This window comes from Cricetulus griseus, chromosome 3, assembly GCF_003668045.3.
Source record: "Cricetulus griseus strain 17A/GY chromosome 3, alternate assembly CriGri-PICRH-1.0, whole genome shotgun sequence".
In the NCBI taxonomy this organism is placed as follows: domain Eukaryota; kingdom Metazoa; phylum Chordata; class Mammalia; order Rodentia; family Cricetidae; genus Cricetulus; species Cricetulus griseus.
In genome coordinates this window covers 67,949,633-67,974,084 of record NC_048596.1, presented here as the reverse complement: position 1 = coordinate 67,974,084, position 24,452 = coordinate 67,949,633, and the positions used below count along the sequence as shown (strand labels likewise).

The following is a 24,452-nucleotide window of genomic DNA, read 5'->3' as shown; positions in this document are numbered from 1 at the left end:
TAACCAGTGTGTATTAAAGGTTTTCTCTTTGTGCTGGAAATCAAACTCAGGGCTTTGGGCATAACAGGCAAGTACTCTGCCACTGAGCTACATGTCTGATCCCGTAAGTAGATTTTAAAGACAAATTACAGATTTGAAACATTACACTATTATCAGTGAGTGTGTGTGTGTGGTGGGGTAAGTATAATGTGATTTCATTTCTGTAAAATTTGTAAGAAAAAAAATTGGCTTTAAACCTGGTAGTGGTGGGACACACCTTTGATCCAGCTCTCAGGAGGCAGAGGCAGGCAGATCTCTGTAAGCTCAAGGCCAGCCTGGTCTACAGACTTGAGTTCCAGAGTAGCCAAGACACAGAAACCCTGTCTAAAATCAACAAAAAAAAAAAAAAAAAAAAACTTTAATACAGAAAATTAACAGTAGTCCAGATGACACTGGATGGTTCATTCTTTTTAGTTTATAATTTGAAAAGTAATTTTGTAGATTTTTTTTTAGTTTTAAAAACATTTTAAACTTACTCAACAATTTCATACATGTATAGTGTGTGTCTTGATCATATCTACCTCCAGCCTCCCCTGTTCCCTCTTAGACCTCTCCCTAACATTTGTCCATTTTATCTTCATGTCCTATTTTTGTTTCTTGTTTGTTTTCTTTTGGCTTTGGCTTTTTGAGACAGGTTTTCTCTGTGTAGTCTTGGCTGTCCTGGAACTTGCTCTGTAGAACAGACGTGTATACAGAAGTTTTTGTCCTGCCCAATCCCACTGCCATTTCGTCCCAAATAAATACACAGAGGCTTGTATTAATTATAAACTGTTTGGCCGATGGCTCAGGCTTCTTACTGGCTAACTCTCTCTTAATTATTAACCCATTTCTATCAGTCTGTATTTTTCCATGTAGTTTTGGCTTACAGGTGATGCCCAGACCTCTTGCTCCCTCTGTAGCTACATGGTGTCTTACTCATGACTGTGTACCTCTTCAAAACATCCTCCTAGTCTGGTAGCCCCTCCTATACTTCCTTCCTGGCTACATCCTGCCTGTCCATTGGCCGAAACAGCTTTATTCATCAATCAATATGAGAAACATATATTCACAGCATTCAGAAAGATATCCCCCATCACAGGCTGGCCTAGAACTCAAGAGGTCCACATGCTTCTGCCTCCTGAGTGCTAGGATTGCTCTTTGTTTGTTTTTTTTGTTTTTTGTTTTTTTTTTTTTTAAACTCACTAAGTCCAGTTCATTCTGCCTAGATGTACATGAGTAATCTACGAGTGTCCACTCACTCAAAGAAAAATGGCTTCTGCTTCTTTAGCTGCCTTCAGTTGCTATAGCTCCTCAGCTTCAGTGATACCTCATAAAGATACACTAATATTATAGTCACAACAATAATCCTGGAAAATGTAAATTATGCTGGACATGGTGGCTTATGCCTATAATCCCAGAACTTGAAAAGTAGAGATTGCAGAATCAAGAGTTGAAGGTCATCATTGGCTACATTGAAGGCCAGCCTGGGCTTCTTGACACCCTGTCTGAAACAGTAACATCTGCCACCCCAAAAATGTAGGGACTGGAGAGATGGCTCAGTGGCCAAGAGTGCTTGCTGCTCTTCCACAGGTCCCATAGTCAGTTCCTAGCACCTATGTTGGAAAACTCACAACTGCCTGTAACTTCTGCCTCGGGGTATCTGATGTTCTCTTCTGGCCTCCAATGGCATCTGCACATGTAAGGCACACACAGACTTATACATCAGTTTTAAAAAAAGCAAATAACGGGTGAAGATATGGCTCAGTGATTAAGAACACATTTACTCTTGCAGAGGACCTGAGTTCCATTCCCAGCACCCACATGCCAACTGCTTAGTTGGGGTTTTTATTGCTGTGATAAAATACCAGGACCAAAATAAGGGTCTATTTCATCTTACAGCTTGTAGTCCATTATCTAGAGAAATCAGGGACCTAGAGACAGAAACTGATACAGAGGTCATGGAGGACTGCTGGCTGATTCTTGGCTTACTCTTCATGGCTTACTGAAGATGGAGGTTTCTGTCCTGCTTGGTCCCACAGCCACTTTGCCCCAAATAAACACACAGATGCTATATTATTAAACTGTTGGCTGATGGCTAGGCTTTCTTATTGGCTAGCTCTGTCTTAATTATTAACCCATTTCAGTGGGTTAATGTGCTTGGCATACAAACATGAGAGCCTGAATTTAGATCCCTGTGCCCACAGAAAAACCAGACACAGAGATGCCTCCCACATGCATGCATCAGTGAAGGTACCTGCACACATAAGGACACTCAACATGTTTTAAAACTTTACAGCCTGGTGGTGGTGGCGCATGCCTTTGATCCCAGCACTTGGGAGGCAGAGACAGGAGGATCTCTGTGAGTTCGAGACCAGCCTGGTCTACAAGAGCTAGTTCCAGGACAGCCTCCAAAGCCACAGAGAAACCCTGTCTTGAAAAACAAAAGATAAAACTTTACAATGTGGAGGTCAGAAGACAACTTTGTGGAGTCAGTTTTCACGTTCCACCTTTATGTAGTATATTAGTTACTTTTGTATGGCTGTGACAAAACACCATGACCAAGCCAACTTATAGAAGGGCTTATTTTGGGCTTATGGTTCCAGAGGGTCAGAGTCTGTGATGGCTGGACAGCATGGCAGCAGGCAGGCATGGAAACTGAGACAGCTGAGAACTCACATCTTAGACTCAAACAGGAAACAGATAGAATGGGAGTGTCATGTGGCTTTTGAAACTTCAAAGCCCCCAGTGACACACTTCCTTCAGCAAGGCCATATACCCACTAAGCCTCCCCAAACAGCACCAACAACTAGGGGCTAAGTATTCAAGTGTAATAGACCTATGGGGGACATGTCATTTAAACCACCACACGTAGGTTCCAGGGTTGGGGATTCAAGGCTTGCACTATGTGCCATCTCACCAGTCCTCCACACACACAAAAAAAGTTTTAAAGGAGGGAAGAAAGAAAAAATAAAAATAATAGGCAAGTTATTAGATGTAAAAAGAAGTCTGTAATAACAACCAAGACACACAGGAAAGGAATTCTGCCTCAACCAAAACCACAAATTTAAATGAAGATGTGCCACGTTTGGCCCATCACATAGGCACAAGATTAGAAGACTCAGCTCTGACAACATGGCAGGAATGAGGAGGGAGTGGTTGGTGAATGGAAATTAATGCAAGCATTTGGCAGGCAGATTTTGTTTGTTTTTTGAGACAGGGCCTTCAATAGTCCAAGCTGGGTTTGAACTTGGTGTGTAGCTAATGCTAAACTTCAGTCTTCCTGTGTCATTCTAGTGCTGGGAATACAGGCATGAGCCACAACACCTCTCTTGTGTCATTCTGAGGCTCTAACCCAGCGTTTGGTGCATGCTAGATAAGCTTTTTACCAGCTAAGCTACTTCCCTACTCCCAAGAAGAGTGTTTATAGTAAGTTTTAAGTAGATAGCCCTGGCTTTAGAAATGTGACCGGAGAAAATAATTATACTCACATCTGGAATTACTGAACATGTAACTCTGCCAGGCCTTTGCCATGTATTGACATACTCCTGCTGCAGCCTGTGAGACAAATCACTCATTTGACTCTTTAAACTACTCAAGAAATTTGCTTAAGACTCTGTTGATTAATGATTGAACAAAGGCTTATACCAAAGTCTACTGTCTTGATCCATGTACAAGGAATTTTGTTGTTTCACTCTTTTAAAAGCTATCTATACATTCATTGGCAGGGAATTATTAGATCAAGTTGATTACATTCATATATCATACTATGGAACTTGAAGCAGCCATTAAAAAGAATGGAGGAGGAACTGGAGAGATGGCTTAGCAATCAAGAGCAGTGGCTGCTCTTGTAGAAGACCTGGGTTCTATTCCTAGCATATACATAATGGTTCACAACTACTTATAACTTGAGTTCCAGTTCCAGGGAATCCATTGGCCTCTGAGGGCACCAGACACACACATGGTGCATGCACAAACATACATGCAGGCAAAGCACCCATACAAAAAAATATAATATTTTAAGAAAAAAGAAAACAGGAGGTCTTCAGATCTCTAACTTATATGAAGTGAAAAGAGTAGGAGGTTTGTGTTTGTGTGTGTTTTATTATTTTTTTTGCATGAGTATATGCACACACACGACATGCATACATACTTATGTACCACAGCAAATGTGGTGCATAAGGCCAGAGGACAACTTGTAAGAGCTGATCATGTAGGTTCTAGGAATTAAACTCAGGTTCTCAAGTTTGGTGGCTTTACCTTGTTTTTTGAGTGTAAAATTAAATGTGAGCCTCATGCATTCTACCATCCTACTACTGAAGTAGTTCCAGAAGAAAACAGTGTTCTATGTAGCTTGATATAGTTTGAGTAAAGGGTTCTAATGCACAGAAAATCATCTTGTTGGAACTTTGTAAATATTTTTCATTCTTTCTTTTTCTTCTTGCTTTGATCTTTCAATACAGGGTTTCTCTGTGTAGCCCTTGCTGCCCTGGAACTCGCTCTGTAGACCAGGCTGGCCTCAAACTCAGAGATCACCTGCCTCTGCCTTTACCTACAAAGGCATGTGCCATCACCACCTGGCTAAGATATTTTTTCAAAAGTGGAGATGATATATAAGTTTTAGATGACAAAAAAGGCTTTATAGTTTATTCTTATTTGGGTCCACCTCCACCCAGGAAAGGCATGAAACTAAACCTTCACCTCAAAAGAGTGTGCTACCTACAGAGAAGCACTTAAAATGTTACAGTTGAGAATAGAACTAATGTGAGATTTTGTTTTGTTTACTACAAAATTCTCATATTGGGCAGGGAGAAGGTTCAGTGGATAAAGGACATGCCTTGCAAGTGTAAGGACAGGTTCCCAGAGCCTGCATACAAGCTGAATGGTATACTAGAGAGATGGCTTTTGCTGAGGACTGGGGTTTGTTTTCCAGCACCCACAATGATAACTCACAATTTGTAATTCTAGTTCTGGGAATCTGATGCTCTCATCTGGCCTCCACTGGCTCTGCACACATGTGGTACACTTAACATTTTGCACAGGCAAAATACTCACTAAAAAATTTTAAGGGAGTTAGAGGCCAGCCTGGCCTAAAGAACGAGCTCCAGGATAGCCAGAGCAACACAGAGAAACAAAAACCTGCCTTGAAAATAAAATAATAATAGCAAGGACTGGAAAAATAGCTCCACAATTAAAAGTATTGCTTAGTTGCTCTTCCCAGAGGAACTGGATTTGGTTCCCATGGTAGCTCACAACTGTCTGTAATTATAGTTCCAGATGATTCATTGCTCTCTTCTGGCTTCTTTGAGTACTATAACACACATGATACACATAGATAAATGCAGGCAAACACTCAGATACATATAAAATAAACTAAATGTTTAAAAAATAATAAATCTTAACACACACACAGAGTAGGTTGGGAGTAAGCAGCTACTTGTAATTCCAGTTGGAAAGTAAAGACAGAGCAAGTTGGCTAGTTAGACTAGGGTTTCTGGTCCAGTGAGAGATCACACTTCAGTATAGAAAGATACATGGAATCATATATATGCATCTGTGCACATGCACTTGTACACTATGCTCCCACATACAGAAGCACCACATGTATACTTTTAAAAATCTTTAGTATACAGTTCTAGCAGAATACATACTGTGCTTACAAAGTTTCCACAGACCTCAGTTTTAGGTCAAGACAAGCATGTGGGTGAGATTTTGTATCTTCTGAAATCAAAGCATCCTTTATGAAACAGATAGTAACAGGCACAACAACTTCTCGGTAGCAGTGTAAGGACCAAGAGAAAGTTGGTCAGTGTGCCCAAATGTCAGTGAATACTGAGGCATGAGGAGAAAGCCTGTGAAAACTCAACTGTGAAATGTTACAAAGTTTAGGGAGAGAGGTCCCTAATTCTTGATTCTGGTAGATGCATCCATCCAAAATGTCCTTTTTAGTACTGGTGACCTAGATTCTCATTGAGCTTGAAACTACCTTGTCTACTAACTCAAAAATACGGAATTGTAAATATCATCAGTATGAATTTGGCATCTTCACCTTCACTCTTTAGAATGATAAGAGAATTTGGTTTAAAACTGTTAGCAAGCCTGGCGGTCATGGCACACGCCTTTAATCCCAGCACTTGGGGAGGCAGAAGCAGGTGGATCTCAGTGAGTTCAAAGCCAATCTGGTCTACAAAGGGAGGTCCAGGACAGCCAGGACTACACACAGAGAAATCCTGTCTTGGGGGAAAAAAAAAAACTGTCAGCGAATGTCAAATTACCCTTTTTGTTTTTTAAAGTATGGATTTTTGTGTTAAGGATTGCTTAATGCTATAAAGGAAATAGACAAATAGAATAACTTTATAGTTAACAAACAGTGGATCTAAGAGGAGTTAGAGTGAGGAGTGGGGGGTGAATGTGATCATACACACAAGTATGAAATTCTCAGAGAAATATTAATAGTATATTTAAAAAAGAACAAGGCTAAAAATTAACAAACAATAGATCTAATGAAAGCTAAAAGTATTTGATCATTGAATTTATCTTTGTTTATGGCTGTGTGTATAAGTGTGCACATGCTTTTTTGGTGAGGGGGGGGGTTGGGACAGGGTTTCTCTGTGTAGTCCAGGCTGTCCTGGAACTCACTCTGTAGACCAGGCTGGCCTGAACTCAGAGATCCATCTGCCTTTGGCTTTCAATTAAAGGGGTCTGCTGCCCAGCCTCACATGCTTTTATTATTATTATTATCATTATCATTATTATTATAAAACAAAGTTTGTTTATTCACCAACAATTGTATAATTTAGAATTATAACATGAAATGAAAAACAAACAAATTTCTAGATATTTTTAAATTCCTGACATGTTACTATTGAGATTCGGGGGACAATAAATCAGTATTCTCAGGTGTTGTCATTTTAAAAAGTGGTTTGAGAGAGAAAGATACCATTCGACAGAGCTTGGCAGAGAAGGGAAACTGGCCTCTGGGGACAGAAGCAGCAGGAAAGAAGAAGGAGACAGAGAGAGAGAGAAGGAGAGACAGAGAAACAGGCAGAGAAGCAGAGAGAGAAAGACGGGAGGTGGGCAGGGCCCTTTTAAAAGGGAGCTCTTAGTGACTGCAGCTGAGGGCATATCCTGTCAGAACCCCCAGGACAGGCCAATACAGATGCCTGAACACTAACACCAGGTCTTAAAATTACAGTATTTTAACATACTTCTAGCATTCTTTACACTTAGTAATTTGAATAGCTGAGATTCTTATTAGAGATGTTCTTGTGTGTCCAGCAGGCCACATTATGAGGCATATTCTGAGTCTAGTTCACCAGCTGGCATGGCTGTGCTATAGGCAGGGCTAATAATACTAACCTTTAAACCCAGGCTGTACAGTGGGCTGTGCGTGACAAAATGCAATTAATGTGTGCTTTCATCTGTTTAATCCTTGTGCACACACTTGACCTGTGACTTTTAACCTGATAATGCACATCCTCATCACCTGCAAACCTGTCTACCATTTCCTCCAAACACCTCCCTTCCCTGTCTGTGTCAGCCTCTGAACCACTGCTTTTGTCAGGACTTCTTGAATTTTCCATTTACAAACCCTTCTTGTTAAAATTTTTGCATGACCCTGGATGTACAGATCAGACATTTACTGGTAATAGCTCACAAAGAAACTGATTTTAAGACAATTCATTGGTATACATATAATTTTATTATTTAGTGACAATGCTTCCTACTGAGATGATGTCCTTATTTATTTTTACATAAAGAATTAAACTTTTGCTAGACATTTAATACTGTGGAGCATAGGAATCTTCAATATATTTCAAATTGATCAATACTTAGGTTTTATAGTCCTTAAGGCTGGAAAAGCAGCTTCACATGACTATGTGAAAAAATATCATTACATAAAATTACAAATATTATTGAAAATTCTGTCTTAATCGAAGCCAAATTCATTCACTGATTTTTTTTTAAAGCCCAAGTCAGCAATTAAAAAACAACATTCTAATACAGCTCAATTCAAAGATACACAAATTTGATATTTAGGCATTGAAGGATGATGATAGAAAATGTTGTTTTGTTTTCCATAACTAAACCATTATGTTTTTACCAGAACTACAAGCTTTGTCTATGCAGTTCAGGAGAAGCGCCAGTCTGGTGCTTCTGGCAGCGTCTGCTGGTGTGGCGTGCTGCATATGCAGTACTTGTACTGAGTTCATTGCAGTGCAGTGCCTGCCTGTGCTGTGTGTGTGTGTGTGTGTGTGTGTGTGTGTGTGTGTGTGTGTGTGTGTGTGTGTGTGTGTGTGTGCCTGCTGTGTGTGTGTGTGTGTGTGCAGTGCCTGCTGTCTGTGTGTGTGTGTGTGTGTGTGTGTGTGTGCAGTGCCTGCTGTGCTGTGTGTGTGTGTGTGTTTGTGTGTGTGCAGTGCCTGCCTGTGCTGTGTGTGTGTGTGTGTGTGTGTGTGTGTGTGTGTGTGTGCAGTGCCTGCTGTGCTCTGTGTGTGTGTGCAGTGCCTGTGTGTGTGTGTGTGTGTGTGTGTGTGTGTGTGTGTGTGTGTGTGCGCGCGTGCGTGCAGTGCCTGCCTGTGATGTGTTCAGAAGCCAGGCTGAGGTAAAACCTTGCAGTGCAGCATTCAAGAGTGCTGCCACAGACATCTCAGATCTATCATGTATGTGAGTGTTTGTGTCCCTGTGTGTGTACACACTCATTGTGCAGTCATTTTGTGCCGTATCACAGAAGTAGAGGTCAGAGGGTAACTCACATGAGTCACTCTTTTTCTTCCACCATGTAGGTTCTAGGTATCAAACTCAGGTTAGCAGCCTAGGGGCCAAGCACCTTTACCTGTTTGAGCCATCTTTTCAGCCCTATTTGATTTGAATTAATTTATGGTCATTTCACATTCAGAAACTTTTTACTATTACCAATTTTTTTTAACCTCACATTCAGTTATGTGGCCCCATATGAGGTCATGACATAGTGTAAGAAGCTATGCCATATGTCACTACAGATTCATTTTCTAGACTTTTATACTAATAAAAATCCTTTAGCATATACTCTCCACACCCTTGCATACTTATTTGAGATTCCTCCATGCTGATTTGTTCCCTTTTTATTACGGTATATGATCCCATTGTACCACAGTTGACCCAGTTTATCCATTCACTTGTTCACAGATGGTTGTTTTAGTTCTGGCCTAGCCAACATAAAGTGGCCATAACATTTGTTTACTGGTGTTTGTGTTTGGATGTGTTCTGAATTAAATAAGCTCTTAATACTTTCTTCTGTTCTTATTGCAGAAAGTTATCGGGTGGTACAGATTCCGTCGGAACACCCAACAACAGATGTCCTACAGAGAGCAGATTATCCACAAGCAGCTCACCCGTATCCTCGGTGTGCCAGACCTTGTCTTCCTTCTCTTCAGCTTCATCTCTACCGCCAACAATTCTACTCATGCTTTAGAATATGTTCTATTTAGGCCAAATCGAAGGTAAAGAAAGCTTCCCACCAGCTGTGCATAAAAAGAAAGATGCTGGGCTTCAGGGGGTAAAGCAAGTGTGAGGACCTGAGTCTGGCTCCGGAGCAGAGCACCTGTGTAAAAATTGGGCATGGCAGCCTTCATCTGTTACCCCAACACTCAGTGGGCAGAAACAAGTGGGTCCCCAGGGGCTTGCTTACCAATTAAATGAATTAAAATAGTTTGGGGATCAATAAGCATCATTTAGACATGTTTGTATTCTTACAGGTAGAAACTTCATTTGTTTCTTCATGACCCATTATGCAAAAATAGAGTTTTGCTACTGTTTGTAATTTAATCTTTAGAACACACAATGCAAAGACAGAAATTGTAAAAATGATCCATTATTAATGATGAGGGTTTTGCTCTGTGACCTTGATAAAGAGCAAAACCAACATTATGTGACCATATTTGCTGCTTGTGAGTTGCAGAAAGTTTTCCTTCTGGAAATGTGCTCGTAGGATCAGTAGTCAAAATCAGTGAAATAGTTATTTTTCTTAAATATTTCTTTTTTATTTTTATGTGCATTGGTGTGAAGATGTCAGATCCCTTGGGACTGGAGTTACAGTTGTGAGTTGCCATGTGGGTGCTGGCAATTGAACTCAGGTCCTCTGGAAGAGCAGCCAGTGCTCTTAACCGCTGAGCCAACTCTCCAGCCCTCAGTGAAATATTTATTGACAGAAACCTGCCGTCAACCTTACCCTTTTGTTTTGTTTTTTGTTTTTGAGGCAGGGTCTTGCCCTGTAGTTCAGATGACCTGGAATTTGCTATGTAGACCAGGTCAGCCTTTAACTTGTGATGATCTTCCCCAATTTGCTGTTTGATTTTTTGAGACAGGGCCTCCCTGTGGCTGGATCCCTGACAGACCTGGTACTCACCCTGTAGCTCAGAATTAGCCCGCATAGCTGAGAATGACCTCGAACTTCTCCTCCTCCTGCCTCTACCTAAGGAATACAAAGATTACAGATGTGTGCCACCACACCTGGTTCATGTGGTGTTGCGTATTGAGCCCAGAGCTTTGGGCACTCATGGCAAGTACTCTGCTAGCTGAGCCACATCCACAGCCTTCAGTCCCAATCCTTTACGTTTTGTTTTGTTTGTTTTGGGTTTTTGTTTTTGTATTTCAAGACAGGGTTTCTCTATGTAGCCTTGGCTGTCTTGGAACTCACTCTGTAGACCAGGTTGGCCTCAAACTCACAGAGATCTGCCTGCCTCTGCCTCCTGAGTGCTGGGGATTAAAGGCGTACGCCACCACTATGTACATAGAATGCATGGCTGATGCTGGCAGAGGCCAGAAGAGGGTGTTGGATCCCCTGGAAATGGAGTTACGGACAATAGTGAGCCATCATGTGGGTATTGGAAATCAGACCTGTTAATCCCAATTCTTAAATGAATGCTTTTAAAACTGGGAATGGTGACAAATACCGTAAACCCAGCAATGAGGTAGTGAGGTGAGCAGAGTGTTTGAGCCCATGAATTCAACACTTAGCTAGGCAATGTAGCAGTAGAGCCAAAGTACGGTGGCATATGTCTGTAATCCCAGCACATGGGAGGCTGAAGCAGGCAGAATGAACAATTGAAGCTAGCTTAGGCTACATAGTGAGACCCTGCCTCAGACAAACAAATAGATGTACTTATTATGTGCTGTTTTTCTCAATTCTCCCCACAGGTATAATCAAAGGATATCACTTGGTATCCCCAATCTAGGCAATACTAGCCAACAAGAGTACAAAGTGTCTTCAGTGCCAAACACTTCTCAGAGTTATGCCAAAGTTATTAAAGAGCATGGGTAAGTTGAAAGGTGAAATGAGTTCTTACAGTATGTTCTTTATTAATATTTTTAAAGTGTAAGGAGAAATGTAAAATCAAGTGTATTTTAGCTGAAATTAAAGAAAACAGACCACTACCAGTATCATCACACATATCCAAATTCGTTCTTAATAAACTATTGAAATGATCCCTATAACTGAGTGGTGGTGGCACACATCTTTAATCCTGGCACTTAGGAGGCAGAGACAGGTGGATCTCTGTGAGTTCAAGGCCAGCCTGGTCTACAGAGTTAGTTCCAAGACAGCCAGGGCTATATACAAAAAAAAAAACAAAACCCTGTCTTGGAAAAAAAAAGACAGAAGAAATGATCCCTGAAGCTGAGTATGGTAGCTCACACTTGCAATCCCAGCACTTGAGAGGCTGAAGTAGAAGATGGTCATAAGTTCAAGGCCAGCTTACAGAGTAAGACCCTTCCTCAAAAAAAAAAAAAAAAAAAAAAACCAACAACAACAACAAAACAAGCCTACTCTGCAGCGAATGGTAGCACATATTTCTAATCCCAGTTCCCAGGAAGCAGAGGCAGTGGATTTCTGTTCCATTCCAGGATAGCCCGGGCTGCATAGTAAGACCCTGTTTCAAAAAGATAAAAATATATCTAGACAACTTAGACTGGAGAGATAGTTCAGGGGTGAGTAAGTATTTGCTGTGCAAGAATGACACCTGAATTTGTATTCTCATGTAAAAATGCTAGGTAGGAGGCAAGAGAGAGATGACTCAGCAATTAAGAACAATGGTTGCTCTTGTAGAAAACCTGAGTTTTATTCCCAGCACCCCCATAATGGCTCATAACCATTGTAACTCCAGTCCTACGGGATCCAGTGCCCACTTTTGGATCCTACAGATACCAAGCATACATATGGTTCATAGACATGCATGCAAATAAAACATTCCTACACATAAGACAAATTAATTAATTAAAAATAAAAAGCTGAGCTGAGCAGAGCACATTTATGACTTCAGCACTCGGATCACAGAAATAGGCAGGTGCTTGGAACTTACTGATCAGTCAGCAAAACATCCAAAATTACAAATCCCAGGTTCTGTGAGAGACCGTCTCAAACAATAAGGTGGAGAGAAATAGGAGGACACCTGACAGTGGCTTTGGCCCCAACAGAAGCATGCACATTGAAGCACACTTTTACATGCACATGAACAATCATGCATGTACACCTTCACACACACAAAAAAAATAAGTAATTCCTGAAAGTTTTTCTTTTTATTCTTATTGAGATAATTTTACTGTGTTTTCTCTCAGATTGCATTTTTTTTAAAGATTAAAAAAAAAATTATGTATGTGAATGTTTTCCTGGATGTCTATATGTGCACTGTGTGTGCAGTGCCTGAGGAAACCAGAAGAGAGCATTGGATCCTCTGAACTAGAGTTATGGGTGCTCTGGTTTGTGGTATGCAAACTGGGAACTGAGCCTAGGTCCTCTGCAAGAGCAGTGAGTGCTTGTAACCTCTGAGTCATCTCTCCAGCTGCTTTCCTCAGGTTTAAAAAAAAAAAAAAAAACAGCCAGATGTGGTTAGTTGTATACACCTTTAATCCCAGTACTTAGGAGGCAGAGGCAGTGGGGTTTTTTTAGTTCCAAGCCAACCAGGACTTCATAGCAAAGACCAGCCAGGGCTACATAGAAAGATTCTATCTAAAAATAAAAATAATAAAAAAGAGAGATAAACATAGTTACTAGGAAATGTCCTTTTTTAATTGGTGATGTATTTTTTATTTCTCTTCTATTAGCATATTCTTGTTAGATGTTGTCATCTTTGAGTCACAGCATGTAATTGATACTGTGAGGTAGAACTGTTAACAAAAATGCCTCCTCGTGTTCATGGTGATTTTAATATTCTGACATCTTTTTTCTGTCCTCTAGTACTGACTTTTTTGACAAGGATGGAGTCATGAAGGACATCAGGGCAATTTATCAGGTTTATAATGCACTTCAGGAGAAAGTACAGGTAACTGGTCTTTCCATCTTTTTTTATATTGCTCAAATCCTACTTTTTTGTTTTTTAAATATATATCTTTTAATTGGCAAATGAATAGCTGTGGTTCAAAAATCATAATGGATATCTGGAGAAATGGCTAAGCGGTTAAGAGCACCGACTGCTCTTTCAGAGGACTCAGCTTCTGCTCCCAACATCCACAAGGCAGCTCATAACTGGAGTCTGTGGCTCCAGCTCCAGGGGATCCAGCACCCTCACACAGATAAACAAATGTGCATATGAAATTTCTTAAAAAGTCAGAATGGATTTTGTGAAGATAATATCTGATGTCAATCAACAAATCCTGCCTCATGTGCTGAGGTAGAGGCCCTGAAGTAATTTATTAATGCTGCTTCTTAGAACACTTATGACCCCTTTTCAGTTGTGCTTTTTATGGTAAGTGCATCTTCAAAATTGAGTTTAAAGAGGGGTGCTAAGAACACAGTTGTCTCTGTCAGTTATATTCTTAAGGGGGACAATGTCAAAAGCCTACGCCCTGGTCTAGCTCTGCCTGCCTTCCCACACCCCCAGCTGCCATTGTGGAGTAGGAGGATTGCAGTGGAATCTGTTTCTTCTTAGTTATTCATGCAACAAATATTTACAGCATCACCTCCAACTGCCAGCTACATGCTGACAGTGATTCCCACTGCACTTACATTTGAGAACTAGAAGAAAAGTGGCCAAGTTGCAACTCTCAGAGGTCTGGGAAAGACCCCAGAGAGTAGAGGGAAGAGTGGAGGCAGCATCTAAAATGGGGGAAAGCCTTGGTGAGAGGACAAAGCAGTTTCCAGGGCCTATGTTCATTGTATACTTGGAAGTGGAGGGAGCACCATTCATGCTCACTGGTGCTAGACTGGCTTTCTGGAAGTTTCTGGTATTTCTGCTATGGGAGGATTGTGCAGTGAAAAAAAGCTTTGTCTAAAATCATGACCAGGGCCTTTGAGACCATTAGCACTAACCAAATGACTTCTAATGGTATCACACATTCCCTTCCTGATTAAAGGTCAGCTCTCAGTGATTGTTAGTAGCTGAATTACAGACAACAAACCTCAACTCTGAAACTTTCTTTTCTAGATTTCCTTATCATAATTATTTTTAGTTAAATAAATCTGTCTTACGCACTTTTTAATTTTTTATTTTTATGTATATGGATATTTTGCCTGTCTGTATAGATGTGTGCCATATGCATGCAGTGCCCTTCAAGACCAGAAAAGGGCATCAGATCCCCTGGAGCTTGAGTTATAGGTGGTTGTCAGCCACCATGTGAATGCTGGGTATCAAACTCCAATCCTTTGGAAGAACAGCCTGTGATCTTAACCTCCTAGCCATCTCTTCAGCCTATCTTATCCTGTTTCTCTTTTTGTTCCAATAAAATTGATTAAGCAAGGGAAGAAATTCTATTTTTCCCATCCTAGACTTTTTAAAAGACTTCTAAGCTAAACTGCACAATCATCATCTTTAAATGATTAAAATTAAGAAAGCAAGTCAGTGATAAATAACAGTCCAATGGGGCTGGAGAGATGGCTCAGTCAGTAAAGTGCTTGCTGTATAGCCATGAAGACCTGAGTTGTTCCACAAAACCTGCATAAAAAACTTGAGCATGGGCTGGAGAGATGGGTCAGCATTTCAGAGCACATGGTGCTCTTGCAGGGGACCAGTGTTTAATCCACAGCATCTTTTCTGGTGGCTTACAGCTGCTGTAACTCCAGCTCCAGGAGATTCAACACCCTCTTCTGACTTCCAGGGCACCCACACAAGCACATACATACACATAAATAAAAAATAAATCATAGAAACGTTGGGTGTGGTGACATACAACATCAGAGAGGCAGAGACAGGAGAATCCCTGAGGCTACTTGACCAACCAGTATAACATACTCAGTGAACTCCAGGCCAATGAGAAACTCCCTGGAACACTCTTAAAAGTGACAAAGAGAACTGACTCCGTAAAGTTTCCCTCTGACCTCCACAACATGTGGTCATGGTGCAGGCACATGCGCACACACACTATGCACTTATTAATTTTTTAACTTATTGAGTATGTGTGGATATGTGCATGTGAATGCAAGTGTCCGCAGAGTCCAGAGAATTCCATTGAGCTCAGGTTATAGGCAGTTATGAGTCACCATGAGTGCCAGGAACCAAACTCAAATCCTCTGCAAGAGCAATCCTGCTTTTAACCACTGAACCATCTCTCTAACCCCCTAATGATAATAATTTTTTTAAGATGACTGAAACTGACTCCTCATTGTGTTGATTAAAATAGCTTTTAGGACACAGCCTTTAAAAAAAAAGCTGGAGAAGTGGCTCAGTGGTTAGAGAGTGCCTGTTGTTCAAGTGTGAGGACTAGAGTGCAGATCCCATGTAATATGTTGGACGACATGGTCCTGTGCAAGCCTAGAACCCTCAAACTGAGTGGGCAGAGACAGGATTACTAGCTTCCTAGCTTCCAGTCTAGCCAGAAAAGCTCAGTAGCACCATGTTAGGGAGAGACACTTTCTCAAAGGAATAAAGCAGGGGGTGACACCTGAGCTACATAGGGAGGGCTTGTCTCATAAAGAAGAGTGGGGTAAGGCAGCCTGTTCTCGTGGGCACTCAAGTCTGCTCTGCCATTCCAGTTTGTGTTTAATTTGAATGACTTCAGTGCCTGGTGATCTTGGAGGCTAGAAGATGGTGTGGATCCCTTGGGAACACAGTTACAGGTGTTGTGAGTCTTCTGGGAATTGAACCTGGGTCTTCAGGAAGAGTAGCAGCCAGTGCTCTTAACTGCTGGGTTTTTAATAAGGCTGACTCGAATAAATTTTTCCTGAGGATTTTTGTTTTTTTCAAGACAGGGTTTCTCAGTAGCTTTGGAGCCTGTCCAGGATGGCCTCTAACTCACAAAGATCCACCTGCCTCTGCCTAGGATTAAAGGCATGCGCCACCACCACCTGGCTTTCCTGGGATTTTAATAAGGCTGAATTTATAGATTACCTCCTACCTGGTTTGAAGCTAACCTTCTTTTGTTTTTCATCCCCTCAGGCAGTGTGTGCAGATGTAGAAAAAAGTGAGCGAGTTGTTGAATCTTGTCAGGCAGAAGTGAACAAATTAAGAAGACAAATCACTCAGAAGAAAAATGAAAAGGAACAAGAAAGAAGTAAGCTTCTGACTGAGTCTACCATTCCATATCAGAGAAATGGATTTGCTCCGTGGGATGGGATCCTGAAGGCTGAACATAGGCTTTCCCATATGCTAGGCAGATACTTTGCCACTGAGCTACAATCTAGCGCACTCCCCCCCCCACCGCTGCCTTTTTTTTTGGTGGGGGGTCGAGATATGGTTTCTCTGTACTGCTTTGGAGCCTGTCCTGGTACTCACCCTGTAGATCAGGCTGGCCTCTAACTCACAGAGATCCACCTGCTTCTGCCTCCTGAGTGCTGGGATTAAAGGCATGTGCCACCAACTCCTGGCCCAGCCCCCTTTTTGCATTGATTCTATTTTATATTTATTTTATACACTTTCTCACTATGTAGACCGGGCTGGCGTCTGCCTTAAGATCTGCCCCACAAAGCCTCCCAAGTACTAGGATTACAGGTGTCTGCTCCCATGCCTGATGAGGTCTGTTTTTTCCATGAGATTCACATGACTCTACCTGCTGAGTGTTGGGATTAAAGTCGTGCGCTGTCATACTGAGCTTGACTTTCTGTTTATTTTTGGTTTTGTATTTGTTTGTTGGGAGTACCGGTGGAGGTCAGGTTGTAAGAGTTGGTTCTCTTCTTCCAGAACATGGGCCCCGGGGTTGAACTCAGATTGTCAAGTCTTGGAGATCAGGGCCTTAATCTCACTGGCCCTACTTTCTATTTTCTATTTTTGAGACAATATTCCTAAATTGTCCATACAGGGTTTGAACTTGCATAGTCAAGGCAGGCATAAAACTTGTGATCTTCCTGCCTCAGTCTCCAAAGTATCTAGAATTTTTTGTGTGTTTGGGGGTTTTTGTTTGTTTGTTTTTAGAGACAAGTGTTTTTCTATGTAATCCTGGCTGTCCTGGAACTCTGGTCTATAGACCAGGCTAGCTTTAAACTCAGATCCACCTGCCTCTACAGGGGTTAAAGGCATATGCCACCATGCCCAGCTCAAAGTAGCTAGAATTACAGGTCTTGCTACTTGACTACATGAGACCATTCCACAAACCTCCCTTAATCCCCATGCTTGTGAGGAGGGGTCTCATATATCTCAGACTGGCCTTGAACTTTCTCTATAGCTGAAGATAACCTCAAATTTCTGATTCTCCTGATTTTTTTCTACCAAGTACCAATACCACCACACTTTTATGTAGTGGTGGGGACTGAATCCCAGGCTTTGGGCATGTTAGGCAAGCTCTTTATCCACCAAGCCATGTCTTCAGCTGTACTAAGCAAATACTGGGTTCACATGATGGAGGGAGGACATTCCCTTGTCATGAAGCATTTAATGAGAAGTGCTTTTTTTACGGTATTCCTCAAGTTTCTGAAACTGAAAACAAGAGGACCAAAGAAAAAAGCTGAAGCAGAAGTTAAAGTAGATCTAAGAAATTTGGTACAGATTTTTGTGTGTATTGACAATATCATCTATTTCTAGTAACCGTGAAGTTGTTACCAAGCTAACTGCAGCATGCTGGACATACCAGGATTGTGTCCTGTGTTCATTATAGCCCATAAAAGAGACACTTAAAATTTTGGGGGACTGGAAAGGTGGCTTAGCAGCTAAGAGATCTTGCTACTCCTGCAAAGGACTAAGTTTGTTCCCGGCCCCCATATACAGTAGCTCACAACTACCTGTAGTTCCAGTTCCACTGGATCCAGCACCCTCTCTGGCTTCCTTGGGTACTTTTATGCAAGTGGTAGACACAAATGCAAATACACATTAAAAGAAAAGCAGTATTGTATTTGAAAGGAAACTGTCTAAGGAATGTTCCATGTTCGTGTAACTTGTAAAGGTGGTGAGGATGGTTTTTAGTGTCAGCTGGTAGTCTCAAATTTTTGAGCACAGTGGGCAACAGCTAGGCAGAATAGCACATAATTTGTAGTGACAAACCTATGTTTTACATCTTGGGGTTACACTTCTAGTCAGATTGCCTGGATTTTTGACTGTTTTCTTGTTTGTTTGGTTTTGGTTTTTGAGACAGGGTCTTGCTATATAACCATGGTTGGCCTGGTACTTAATATGGAAATAAATGGATGTATAGAGAAATCATTTATAAATATTAGCAACAATCACTTCACAGCCTTGCTGATCATTTCCAAAACACACTCAGGCTGGCCATTTAATGGAGTGGAAGTAAAAAGCTGTGAAGATGGAGAACTTGTTAAAATATTCTTCCTGTTTCCATGCAGGGTTGCAGCAGGCCCTGTTAAGCAGACAGATGCCGTCTGACAATCTGGAGCCAGCATTCAGCCCTCGGATGTCCTATTCTGGGTTTGCAGCTGAAGGGAGAAGTACTCTAGCAGATACAGAGCCCTCTGATCCTCCTCCCCCATATTCTGATTTCCACCCAAACAATCAAGAAAGTACTCTGAGCCATTCTCACATGGAAAGGAGTGTCTTCATGCCTCGGCCTCAGGCTGTGGGCTCTTCCAACTATGCTTCCACCAGTGCCGGACTGAAGTTCTCTGGAAGTGGAGCAGATCTTCTTCCTTCCCAAAGAGCAGCTGGAGACAGTGGGGAGGAGTCAGACGACAGTGATTATGAAAATTTGATTGACCCTGCAGAATCCCCTCATAGCGAATACTCACATTCGAAGAATTCACGGCCCGTGACACATCCCGATGAGGACCCCAGGAACACTCAGACCTCCCAGATTTAAGTAAACAGATGACTCTCTCTCCACTTGGCACTGCTTTTCTTAATGGCTTATTGAGAGTTTGTTGAGGACTTAATCTGTGGGGAGAACTGGTTTCTCAGATGCCGTGGCTCTCGAGTGGAGCACCCCATGCACAGAACCCCCAGAATCCTCTGCCCGCTGGTCCTCGCCTCTGGGTACAGTGCATGGGTTCACAGCAGAATCATTACGATAATCAAATTGTCCTAATTCTGGTGCGATTCATGGATGTACTAGTAAATTTAGGCAGAATGAAACTCCTCAGTGTATTTTGTTCTTTAAGATAAATTGGAGATCAGAGACTAAGCACAATTAGTCTATAAACACTCTATAAGTTGGAAACTTACCTCTGCACTATCATGCCTTGAAATTTGCTTTTTCAAAGGGAAACAAGTTTAGCAGCAGCCTTCAAAGAACTTTCTATGATGAGCCAAATTATCTTTGCCAGAAAAGAAATTTTGTTAATTCCAAGAAGCCTAATTGGAACAAGTCAGACATTCCTTCTCCTATCTGCATGACTTTGTAAGATGGGAGAGAGGGCTTTGTTTCAACTTTTTTCTACTAGCCTGATACATATTGTCACTTAAAATGGTTGCCTTTTTAAAAAAGTAGAAATACTAATCCCCAGTGAATACTCATCCTGATCAGTGTCATAAGTCAGTCTTTCGGTGTAGGGCGGCAACTGCTGCACTGCACCAGCACAGTTGGTCTCTGTTCTGGAATCTTTGAGGAAGGCCACACGGCAGTGGATGGCAGAAAGGAGTGAGATGCCAGGCCTGAGTCTGGTGAACAGATCCCAGACACAATGAATTTATCTGAGTTCCTGTGTAAGAGATGTAATGCAGATCCAGGGCTAGATTTGTGGAGGAAGGACATTTTTAAGAACATATCCAGGAATCTTGGTGAATAAGATATGCTTCAATGGTCTGAATAACCATACTCTTCCCCCTGTTTTTTTAAGTTGCCATTTGGGGGATAATTGCAAATGTGTGGAGACCATTGGGATGCACTTATGTTTTTATTTAATTATTGCTTGTTTTCTAGTTTTGCCCAAAATGTGTAACCACTAAAAAACAATTTAGAATATAATGGGCTACTGGATTAGATGGTAAGTCCAGCATTTATGCCGGTCATTCAGCCCATGATGCTTGTCCCTGAACTGCCTTTCCTTGGACTGTTTAACACATGTAAGGATGAAGATGTTGTTAAAAGGCTTAAGATCTGGTTCCAAAGGATTTATTTCTGTTTTATAGCGGTGTTAACTCATGAGCTCCAGCTCCCAGTCTCAGACAGCAGATTCAGGCTTAGAAATGAGATGCTGGACTGCCCTGCTTTGGTTGTGCCCCATGGTCTTCATTGTAATTGTCCCGGTTTTGCTGGGCTTACACCACTGCCGTTTGATTTGAATGTTGAGGGTCACTTTATGTGCAGTGCGTTCTAGCCTTTATCAGCTACCTACTATCGGCTTCAGCACGGTATGAATTCCAGTTTTTTAAAGTGCCATCGCCATCTCCTCTGTTCAGATTTTGACATTCAGGAAAATATTCTTATTTTTATGCCATACTGAAATATACAGTGTATATCTGACAAAGCAGTTAAATGTGACAATAAAAACTTATTTAATCATGATATGTTAGTGTCTGTCTCCGCACCAGCAAGTTCTTGCTTCAGTAGGTATTGCTTCTTGGGTAAGGTTTTTTTGGGTTTTTTTTTAATGACTTGCTTTTTGTTTGTGTGCATGTGGTTGCATGAGGGTATGTGCATTTGTGGGTGCAGGTGCTAGTGAAGTCTAGAGGAGGACATCAGGTCCCCTGGGGCTGAATTTACAGGTGATTGTGAACCTCCATTGTAGGCACTGGGAGCTAAAGTGTGATTCCTCTGTAAGAACAATAAATGCTCTTACTTAACCACTGAGCCATCTCCATGGCTATGTAGTTTCTTTTTAAAGGGCATTAAAACTTGTCCTCAGTCTCCATGGAGACCTGTCAGTCTGGCTTCAAGAGGAATCTAAGAACACAATTTAGTAAAATGTTCATTTTGATTTCAAGGAAAGTATGAGGACCAAGCTATCTAGAGAAGAACCCACAGTGGATAAAGCTGCAGCCTGGAGCTCTGGTGGCATCTCCCCAGAAGAGTCGCTCTTGTTTGAAGTGATTGATTAACCCAGGTCACCGCTGGGCATTGGTGGCACACGCCTTTAGTCCCAGCACTCGGGAGGCAGAGGCAGGTGGATTTCTGTGAGTTTGTAGGACAACCTGGTCTACAAAGAGAAACCCTGCCTTGAAGAAAAAAAAAAAAAAGGCTAGTGAGGTGGCCCAGCTGGTGAAGTGTTTGCTTATACAGTCTGATGACCCAAGTTCAATCCCCAGAACCCATACAAAGGTGGACAGAGAGTGGTCTCCACAAAATTGTCCTCTAACCTCCACACACATTATGGCACTCGTGCCCGCACGTCATACACACATGCAATAATAGTTCTTTGTATTTTAAAAAGTGGTCAAGAGGGCTCAAAGAGTAAAGTATTCACTATCAAGCTTAAGGACCTGAGTTCAGATCTACAGCACCCAATTAAAAAGCCAGGGGTGGTAATGTGCATCTGTAATCTGTAAAGTGCTGGGGAGGTGGAATAAACTCTAGGTTCAGCAAGACCCTGTCTCAAAAAAAAAAAAAAAAAAAAAAATGGTGGCAGGGCTGGGGAGATGCCTTAGCTGATAAAGACTTAATTGATTTCATTTTGGGCAATCCACACAGTAGAGAGAACCAATTCCCAGAAATTTTTCTCTGACTTTCCTATGTGTGCCATGGCATACATAAACACAAATTAATAAAACAAGGCACCTAATGTTGACTTCTGTGTAGACATAGGCAAATACACTCACTACACTCACATATGCACACAGACACCACATACACACAAATCCACAATAAAATATTTTTAAAGTCAAGAATGTTAAATTAAGCTGGGTGTTGGTGGCGTACACCTGTAATCTCAGCACTCAGGAGACAGAGGCAGGAGCGTCTCTGTTCACTCCAGGCCATCCTGGTCTACACAGAGGGTTCCAGAGCTACATAGAGAGGTAGAGAGATTCTATCTTTAAAAACAACAACAACCGGGGCTGGATGTACGGCTCAGTGGATAAGAGCATTGGCTGTTCTTCCAAAGAACCCAGGTTCAATTCCAGGCACCCACATGGCAGGTCATAACTCCAAGATCTGACACTCTCACACAGATATACATGCAAACAAAATGCCAATATACATAAAGCAAAAATAAGTTTTTTTTTTTTAAAAAAAAGGAAAATGTTTACTTCTCAGCTGACAGTCTCCCAGGAGAGCCTATAATTTAGCTTAGCTGTCTTTCTGTGTCTCTGTGTTGTATGTTTGTGTATATATATATGTCTGTGTATGTATTGTGTTTTGTTTTTGTATCTGTATTTTGTATATATGTATTGTGTGTGTGTGGTGTGTGCAAGAGCAGGTGCATGTATATCACAGCATGTATGTGGAGGGAGGTCAAAGGACAACTTTTGGGTTCTCCCCTTTCACTGTGGATTTCAAGGCCTGGGCCTGGTTGTCAAGCTTACACAGCAAGCAAGCACTTGCACTTGCTGCACCAGCTAGTCTTACTTCTTATAGTGGTTTTTGTGATGTCTTCAGTAAGGCAGGAGTCAGGTAATGGAGTACTGATGACCTGGCTATCTGATCTCTGGTCATTGGAGCAGGGGTATCAGGACACTCAGATGAGATAGTCCCTTGAGTACTGCCTGTTACCAAATAGCCTTTTACTCAAGCAAAGATTCAGCAAAAGGAAACTCGGTCTAGTGTTTTTCTAAGCATTCATGCTAATTATACTCAAATGCTACATTTCCATACAGTCTCCGGAAGAAATAGTTTGCAGCTTTTAAAAATACTAAGGTAGAAGTCAAAAACTTGTTTTTTGGGCCAGGCAGTGGTGGTGCACACCTTTAATCCCAGCACTTGGGAGGCAGAGACAGGAGACCCTCTGAGTTCGAGGCCAGATTGGTCTACAGAGTGAGTTCCAGAGTGAGTTCCAGGACAGTCAGGGCTATACAGAGAAACCCTGTCTCCAAAAGAAAAAGGAAGTTCTAAGTGTGGAAGGTGGTTTGGAGAAGCTAAATGAAGAAGCACAGGTTACTAGAAAGTATGACCTGATTTCTGTCGGGGAAGGATTGTTCCTTGATGGAAAAAATCTTCAAGGATAGTCACATAAATAACAACAGTAATAACTGTTACTTGTAGGCTGTGAAAATAGGGTGATCTTTTTTGCTTATTCACTTCTTTGTATTTATTATTACTAATTTAGTTTTTTGAGATAGGGTCCCACTTTTAGCCTTGATGGCCTAGATCTCATTATGTGGACCAGACTGACCTTGAACTGGTAGAGAGCCATCTGCCTCTGCTTCCTGAGTGCTGATATTAAAGGCATGTGCCACTGTGCCCAGCATTTTATTAGTTGTTATTTAGCTATTATTTATGTGTGCTGGATGGGTTGGTTGAATGTATTGGGTGCACATGCATGCAGTGCCTGTAGAGACTAGAAGAGCATCAGTTGCCCTTGGAGCCACCAAGTGAGTGTTGGGAACCAAACTGGGGTCCTCTGCAGGGGCCATTTCTCATCTCCTTATTTACATTTTCTAAACTTTTTTTTCTTTTTCTTTTCTTTTCTTCTTTTTTTTTTTTTGTTGTTTGTTTTTTGAGACAGGGTTTCTCTATGTAGCTTTGGAGCCTCTCCTGGCACTGCCCCACTCACTTTCTAAACTTTTTACAGTAACTTTTTATAGTGATTCTTCAGAAATGGTGATCCTTCCGCACATGCCACCCTTGGGGTGATCTAAGAGCAGTGTGAGTCGTTGGTTTTCTGCACTGTTTTCTCTGAGATGTGATCCAGATCCTATCAGCCTTGCTGGAACAGCTAACTTCCTTAGTGCTGAGCCTTTTGTCTCCCTCCTGAAGCAAAGCACCCATTCACATTTTTTTGTTTGTTTGTTTTTTGTTTTCCCAAAACAGGGTTTTTCTGTGTAGCTTTGAAACCTGTCCTGGAATTCACTCTGTAGACCAGGCTGGCTTCAAACTCATAGAGTTCCACCTACCTCTGCCCACTGAGTGCTCGGATTAAAGGGGTGTGCTACCACCACTCGGCTACTCATTCACATTTTTTATTCATCAACCCTGATTTTTTTCTCTAATAAATTTGAAACCAAGTTAATGTTCCTTAGTGTAGAATTGTTTCCTACAGGTCCAAAAAGTCTCAGAGA

At 41.6% G+C, this 24,452-nt stretch overlaps 1 protein-coding gene across 1 annotated transcript in view; it reads left to right on the top strand.

Moving 5' to 3' along the window:
• The window catches only part of Abraxas2 (abraxas 2, BRISC complex subunit), a 36,480-nt gene extending 15,675 nt beyond the window's left edge, over positions 1–20,805 (top strand). Inside the window, exons 5-9 of the mRNA XM_027409139.2 lie at positions 9,304–9,494; positions 11,191–11,310; positions 13,226–13,310; positions 16,359–16,473; positions 18,692–20,805. Coding sequence (XP_027264940.1) covers positions 9,304–9,494; positions 11,191–11,310; positions 13,226–13,310; positions 16,359–16,473; positions 18,692–19,161 — 981 coding nt within the window. The 3' untranslated portion in view covers positions 19,162–20,805. The remainder of the gene's footprint in view (positions 1–9,303; positions 9,495–11,190; positions 11,311–13,225; positions 13,311–16,358; positions 16,474–18,691) is intronic.
• The last annotated feature ends 3,647 nt before the right edge of the window (positions 20,806–24,452 follow it).